Raw genomic sequence first — 8263 nt, 5'->3', positions numbered from 1 at the left:
TTTTGAGAAGTTGTGGCTTGAAGAGCAGTACCCGTGGTCTGTGATGCGTGAAGGGTCATGTTGGTCTTCCGATCGTACTCACGCATAAGTTTGGAGCGTGCCTCGTGAAACGAGGGTAGAGGTTGCAGGTTCGAGATTAACATAGCAATCCCTTCGTATTGCTCGTTCAACCCGGTGACAAGTTGTTGTACCATCTTTTCATCCGTGAGGGGTGCCTTCACGTTAGCGAGTTGATCGCATATGACTTTGACCTCTTGGCAATAGGCAGCCATATTTTCAAAATTTTCGAGCCGGGTGTTGTTGAGTTTCTAGGTGAGGTAGATGGCTCTAGAGGATTTGTTGTCTTGGAATGAAGTCTCGAGGGTGGTCCAAGCTTCACGGGTAGTTGTGTTCGGTTTAAGAATGGTGTTGAGTAGGTCAAGGGAGATGGTGCCATAGATCCATTGGAGGACTATGGCATCCAACCTATCCCAAAGGTCAGCAGCAGCAAGGGCTGCCGCGATTTCCTCAGCAGATCGTTTGTCTGAGGATGAGGAGATGGCAGCAGTGGTGGTTCTTGGTAGAAGGTGATCATAGACTTGATATGCCCGACAGTGTATCTTGAACAATTCCGACCACGATGTGTATTGGCCGGTCTCGTTATCGAGGGTGATCGGGACGGCGTTTTTGATGTTGGAAATGGTGATAGCGGGGTGGAGTTTTGAATCCATTGCGGAGGTGATAGAGAGAGGATCGAAGGTGGGTGTACCGCAGGCGAGAGATGGAGGAGAGGCTGGGCGGCGGTAGGGTTAGGCTAATGATACCATGTAGAAAGGTATATTTCCTTGCCTTCATTATGTAAAAACTGATTACATAAATACAAGAGAGATCCATCTATTTAGGGATATTCCTAACAAACAAATATTCTCTTCTAATTAACCGATATAGATGTTAAATATACATATAGCTAATATACCTCACAATTTTCGTCATGAGTTGCATGCTATCGGTCATGCTGCCTCCTCATGTTTTCATAAAGATCCAGAATTCAGGCCACCCATGTCAAAGGCATGTGGTTATTTTACTTATTATTGTTAATTTGTCACATTTGTTATGGTTTTGAACGTTTGATAATGTTTTTGTATAAATTAATATATATTATTAGGTGCTAAAAGAAGGTATTAATTACTTGGGTGCAAACCTGCATTCCATTGGTAAATGGAAACCGAAGTTGCGAACCACCCATTCTTCCGGACTGTCCTGCTAAAATGGTTTGACTATGATCGTGGAAATTTTATAGAGTCTACTTTTGATTTTCTACCAGGTAACCAAAACATCAAAATATAAAGGCGGCCCAATCTTAAGGAGGAAAGGGGGGGGGGGGATGAATAAATAAAAGAAAAAGAAAAAGGATGAACAATAGCAGGGCCGGCCCAATGGGCCAAGCAGTTGAAGCAAGGGCTTTAGAGACCCAACTTTAAAAAAAGAGTTTTCGAGTGTATTGGGTTTTTGATATGAGCTTGACCAGATTGTTAAAGAAATAATGAATTGTGCGGCAGCAGGGTCTACGGTGAATTAAAAGAAGCGTCATTTTTGTTTTCCAACCTCACGTGCCGCCCTGCTACCAAGATACAAGTTTATGGGAGGACACAAATCGCCAAGACTTACCGTTCCCCGCAGATGGCAATCGGCATCCATCCAGCCTATCTCTAATGCCTCTGGTCTCTCAATTTTGTGTCTTTGTAATCGGTTTTTTTCATATTCGAAATTCTAATTTACCAAACATTTTATGACTTACATACATATTAAACTGTTGGATTGAATGTTGAATCAAAATGGGTATGATTGTCCACTATGTTTGATAGCAGATAGGCTGTTGAAGTATATTGAATAAATATATTCAAACACTGCCCAACATTTTCTGGTACGTATTTTAATATTGTCCAAAATTTTGTCCCCGTATATTTTTTATGTTATCCTAACCTGATAACAAGTCATACGAAGTACCAAACAAGCTATTTTGGTGTTACTTGATGCTCTGCTACAAATTTTCACTTTTTTTGTTGTTTTTTATTTTCACTTTAAAGTTATGCTCTTGTTTACTTTCACTAATTAAGAATTATAGACAAATACGTATCAATTTGGTTTTGCGTATGCTTGTTTTCATGCTTTGTGATCACTAATGGTATGATCCTTAAAATGAGTATATTAGAGCGTTTATAACAATATAATACATTTAAAAGGTATGACTCCTAGTAGCTAAAATAAGGTCCAACATAAAGGCCCCCAGATTTTTATTCAGTTTTCGCCTATGGAAACGGTTGAGCCGTGCTGAACAGTAGCAGCTTTAAAAATGGTTGCTTAAGTTGCAGATTAACTTTTAAAATTAAAACGGGATGGTTTTTTTGAAAACAAAACAAAAGGTAACCAAAGTTTCCGTTTTCTCTGTGTTTAATTTCACAAATAGGGTTGTGTAAGTAAGCATATCAGCTAAGGGGTGTTAAATAAAATCCGAATATGAATTATCCGAAAATTTAGATATCCGAAAGTTTGGATATCCAAATCTCGAACATCCGAATTTTCGGACTCGGATAGTGGTTTTGAAAATTTTGGATATCCGAATTGAAATATTTTTTTAATTACTAAATAAATATTATTTATAAATTTTGAATATTTCGGATCGTTCGCCTAACAATCGGATATTTCAAATATTTCGGATAATTTTTCATATATTCAAAATTATTTTTAAAAATAATTCTTTAATTTTTTTTATAATGAATTTTTTTTTAAAATTCGAATATCAATTTGGGTATTCGAATTTTCGGATATCCGGTTTCGAAGACCCCTATACGAGCTTATGAGGGTAAATATAGAAAACACTTAACACACTTTATAAGCCAAGTTAGCAACCAACTTTAATTCATTTGATTTAGCATGTCAGTTTTGGAGAGGAGGTATAAGTGTGTTCATGTTGCCTCATGAAAAGCTTATGAGGAAATTAGTGCATGCTCCTAAAGTCCTAAGAGTATTTATGAAAGAATTAAGTGTAAAAATATATATTGTTAGGCTAATTGTACTGGGGCGAGAAAAGGGGTGAATTTGGACGAGAACACCGCCCCCAGGCGATAAGTGTGTGTGTGTGGGGGGGGGGGGGGGGGGGCACATATTTGTCGTCGGGTGCGTTTTTATGGGACAATATTATTATATTAATATGTGTGTGTAATATATATATATATATATATATATATATATATATATATATATAAGGATGGTTTCAAATGAGAACTCATATTTTTATAAGAACTTAAGGAACTCATCGCAACCCTTAGATCAAATAATCAATGGTTTAAAACTAATAATGGCATTATCGTAAATAGATAAACTTTGTTGGACATTTTATTAGGGGAATGCCAAAATTTATTAAGAAACCGCCGTCTTTCTTTTCCTAAATAAATTCCTAATTTTTAGCATGAACAAATAATTTAGTTTTTATTTCAACGTGATTACCAAATAGATAAGAAAGAGGTTAAAATGATTTTTAAAGATTTTACATAACATTCACTCACGTGTGTAAAACTCATAAATTTAAAGAAATCTCAAAAAAAAAAAAAAAAAAAAAAAACAAAGAAAGAAAAATCTTCTTTACATGTATGCAAAACATTTGCATATATTTGTTAATGGTTTAGTTACATATACGTAAAACAATGTTACACATATGTAAAATAAGGTTACAATGTGTATATAACAATTTATATTTTTTTTGAAATGCCAATTTTATAAAATAAAAGAACCACTTAAAAGGCCAATTTTATGTAAATTGTTACATACATGTAATAAATTTGCATACTTTATTGAGCAAAACATACACCACCGAAAAAGTTACATCTACGTATTTTAGTTAGTGTTTAAAAAAGTTAATTTTTCTAATATGTAAGTGATGAATTTGTAATAAAAATTGTATAGTTGTTTACATATATGAACGGTCTAATTTTATGTATATGTTACATACATAAAACAAGGTTAGCTTAGCATATCAATTGATATGTGTATATGGCCATTATTTACATATATGTAGATCAAATAAAAAATAAAAACAATTAACAAATTACACATTTGTATATTAAGCAAACATGCACCAGCAACACACCGAAAAAGTTGCATATACATATTTTAGTTAATGTTTAAAATTTTCATTTTTCTAATATGTATTACGTAAGTGATGAATTTGTAATAAAAATTGTATAGCAGTTTACATATGAAGGAGCTGATCTTATGTATTTGTTTTAATTGACGTGTGTGTATTTAATTAAAAATATTAACAATTCATGTTAATCATAACTATAAATAAAAGCAGTAGCATTTTTGAAATCGAACTCTCACTATAATTAATAATCTCAAGAGAAAATTCCGGAAACTTAAAATTAAATAGCTATTTATTTTACCAAAACACCCTTGTATTAAAAATAAAAGAGAATTTAACATAAACTAGATGATTGGTTGTGATTAGTTTCTAGAGGTTTCAACAAAAATAGAAGTTCTTAATTGATACCACCTTATATATATAAAAAAAATATTTTCTAAAGAATTAGAAAATATTTTTAATTAAAAATAAAAAAATATTTTCAAAATTCTGTTTTAGCCATTATTCTTATATTTTCTTATATTTCACTCGAAAAAAATAAAAAAAAATTAAAAAAAACCCGCTGTAATGCACATATGTATTACTGTGCGATACCGGTGTATTACACATGTGTATTACTATGTATTTTTGAGTTTAATAGTATTTTATTGCATGTATTCAATATTTGTGTATTGTATATGTGTAGTAGTGTTGTATTATATGGAAAAAAATAATAATAAAATAAAAGTCGATGTGGTGCACATGTGCGTTAATGTTGTATTACACATACGTACTAATGTATATTCGATGTGTGTATTATTCTTATATTGCATATATACAATGGTGTGTATCAAATATGTGCAATAGTGTTGTATTCTATGCAATACAAACACTTTTGCATATATGCAATGTACACTATTACACATGCGCACTATACCGACGAGGTTACCGACAAGTTTTTTTTTTTGAACCAATAACAACATATAAGAATAATGGGAAAAAAAGAAACTTCAAAAAAAAGTTAAAAATAGTTTTTTAGAAGTTTTTAGGAGTTTTAAAGTTTTCTCTTTAAGAGGAGTTTTCACTATAACTCACCCTATATATATATATATATATATATATATATATATATATATATATATATATATATATATATATATGATCTGATGGGTCTACAAAATCATTAGAGCATTCTCAACCTATCTCCCATCTTCATCTCCATAATACACTATATTTCTCTCTACTATTAATTAAATAATATTTTTTATACTTTTATCATTAAAGTTTTCTCGATTTACGTGCCCGAACATGAAATGCCGAGTCCAAATTTATTTCGGGTTCGGTTTTTGGTGCGAAAAACATATCGGGTGCGTCAAACAGTGCGAAAACGAGTGTTTTTCGGCTATTTTTGTGTAAAATTATAAAAACATACTATATGTTTGTAAAATCGAAAATATTTTCACGGATCGCTTAAAACATTTCAAATAAGTGTTTGGTAAGTCTTTTTCGGCTTAACGGATGATACAATGCTTGGTTTGTAACTATCTTTCGCGTTTAATTCTATAGCGGGTAGTTAAACTAGCATGTTTTCGTTTAACTTGTTTGCTATTGAACTAAGGCCATAATACTAATATTTTAGCTCATATTAAACGTATATCACTTATAGATGGCCCCCCGGGATATCTGGGTCATAACCAAACCCGTTCGGTTAATCGTTCGTTTGTTATGCAAAAAGCGTTTATTTGCTGAATCGATAAATACGTACTGAGGTGTACCTTGTTTTGTCTCAAATGTCACATCAAATTTAATAGAAACCCAATTATCCGTGATTAAACGTCTAACAGATAAAAGATTATGTATTAAATTAGGGGCGTAGAGGACATTGGTCATTTTAAAGGGGGGAAACGGTGGGGGTAAAATTTGATTGCCTTGCCCAAGAACCGGAACCATAGTTCCGTTTCCAACGATAATATTACGATGAGTGCCATTATTAAAATAAGACGTGAAGTTACCTGGTTGATTGGTCATATGGGTGGTTGCTCCGCTATCCATAGCCCATGGAGTTTCCGGTGGGTTGAGTGACATTGTATATAGGGCTTGTTCAATGTCGGTTGGGGCGTAACCAGCGGCATACGCCTGATTGGGTCGTGGGCCGAGGATACCCGGAGATTGACTACCAGTGGACCGAGGGGTGGTTGGATATGGATACGGTGGTTGAGCAGACCATTGATTTGTATGTGAACCTTGTCCCTATGAAGGCTGGAATACCCATTGGCCTTGGACCGAAGAAAACGGATATGGAGGCTATTGTTGTTGATTGCGTTTGGGTGGCCCACGGTTGCTATATCGGCCACGGCCGCGTCCTCGGGATCTGCCCTGGCCCCTGCCACGGTCGGCCTGTGAGTCAACAGTGGATCGGTGATCCGACTTGGTGGTTTGGGTCTCGGGTTTTTGAGAAGTTGTGGCTTGAAGAGCAGTACCCGTGGTCTGTGATGCGTGAAGGGTCATGTTGGTCTTCCGATCGTACTCACGCATAAGTTTGGAGCGTGCCTCGTGAAACGAGGGTAGAGGTTGCAGGTTCGAGATTAACATAGCAATCCCTTCGTATTGCTCGTTCAACCCGGTGACAAGTTGTTGTACCATCTTTTCATCCGTGAGGGGTGCCTTCACGTTAGCGAGTTGATCGCATATGACTTTGACCTCTTGGCAATAGGCAGCCATATTTTCAAAATTTTCGAGCCGGGTGTTGTTGAGTTTCTAGGTGAGGTAGATGGCTCTAGAGGATTTGTTGTCTTGGAATGAAGTCTCGAGGGTGGTCCAAGCTTCACGGGTAGTTGTGTTCGGTTTAAGAATGGTGTTGAGTAGGTCAAGGGAGATGGTGCCATAGATCCATTGGAGGACTATGGCATCCAACCTATCCCAAAGGTCAGCAGCAGCAAGGGCTGCCGCGATTTCCTCAGCAGATCGTTTGTCTGAGGATGAGGAGATGGCAGCAGTGGTGGTTCTTGGTAGAAGGTGATCATAGACTTGATATGCCCGACAGTGTATCTTGAACAATTCCGACCACGATGTGTATTGGCCGGTCTCGTTATCGAGGGTGATCGGGACGGCGTTTTTGATGTTGGAAATGGTGATAGCGGGGTGGAGTTTTGAATCCATTGCGGAGGTGATAGAGAGAGGATCGAAGGTGGGTGTACCGCAGGCGAGAGATGGAGGAGAGGCTGGGCGGCGGTAGGGTTAGGCTAATGATACCATGTAGAAAGGTATATTTCCTTGCCTTCATTATGTAAAAACTGATTACATAAATACAAGAGAGATCCATCTATTTAGGGATATTCCTAACAAACAAATATTCTCTTCTAATTAACCGATATAGATGTTAAATATACATATAGCTAATATACCTCACAATTTTCGTCATGAGTTGCATGCTATCGGTCATGCTGCCTCCTCATGTTTTCATAAAGATCCAGAATTCAGGCCACCCATGTCAAAGGCATGTGGTTATTTTACTTATTATTGTTAATTTGTCACATTTGTTATGGTTTTGAACGTTTGATAATGTTTTTGTATAAATTAATATATATTATTAGGTGCTAAAAGAAGGTATTAATTACTTGGGTGCAAACCTGCATTCCATTGGTAAATGGAAACCGAAGTTGCGAACCACCCATTCTTCCGGACTGTCCTGCTAAAATGGTTTGACTATGATCGTGGAAATTTTATAGAGTCTACTTTTGATTTTCTACCAGGTAACCAAAACATCAAAATATAAAGGCGGCCCAATCTTAAGGAGGAAAGGGGGGGGGGGGATGAATAAATAAAAGAAAAAGAAAAAGGATGAACAATAGCAGGGCCGGCCCAATGGGCCAAGCAGTTGAAGCAAGGGCTTTAGAGACCCAACTTTAAAAAAAGAGTTTTCGAGTGTATTGGGTTTTTGATATGAGCTTGACCAGATTGTTAAAGAAATAATGAATTGTGCGGCAGCAGGGTCTACGGTGAATTAAAAGAAGCGTCATTTTTGTTTTCCAACCTCACGTGCCGCCCTGCTACCAAGATACAAGTTTATGGGAGGACACAAATCGCCAAGACTTACCGTTCCCCGCAGATGGCAATCGGCATCCATCCAGCCTATCTCTAATGCCTCTGGTCTCTCAATTTTGT

The 8263-nt window shown here is 36.1% G+C and overlaps 2 protein-coding genes across 2 annotated transcripts; both read right to left on the bottom strand.

The window, feature by feature from the left end:
• Window positions 1–308: 308 nt before the first annotated feature.
• Window positions 309–710, bottom strand: LOC143586475 (uncharacterized). The gene has a single exon (XM_077068018.1). The coding sequence runs from the start codon at window positions 708–710 to the stop codon at window positions 309–311; it is 402 nt and encodes a 133-aa protein (XP_076924133.1).
• Window positions 711–6856: 6146 nt separating this feature from the next.
• On the bottom strand, window positions 6857–7258 carry LOC143586474 (uncharacterized). The gene has a single exon (XM_077068016.1). The coding sequence runs from the start codon at window positions 7256–7258 to the stop codon at window positions 6857–6859; it is 402 nt and encodes a 133-aa protein (XP_076924131.1).
• Between the last annotated feature and the right edge of the window lie 1005 nt (window positions 7259–8263).

Source organism: Bidens hawaiensis, unplaced genomic scaffold (assembly GCF_021521415.1).
Source record: "Bidens hawaiensis isolate Kalapana, Puna unplaced genomic scaffold, B.hawaiensis_p1.1 tig00034677_1, whole genome shotgun sequence".
NCBI lineage: Eukaryota > Viridiplantae > Streptophyta > Magnoliopsida > Asterales > Asteraceae > Bidens > Bidens hawaiensis.
This window is presented reverse-complemented; position numbering and strand designations above follow the sequence as displayed.

Bases quoted from the DNA above. Each gene is read 5' to 3' on its own strand.
- LOC143586475 (XM_077068018.1), bottom strand. From the start codon at position 710: ATGGATTCAAAACTCCACCCCGCTATCACCATTTCCAACATCAAAAAC.
- LOC143586474 (XM_077068016.1), bottom strand. From the start codon at position 7,258: ATGGATTCAAAACTCCACCCCGCTATCACCATTTCCAACATCAAAAAC.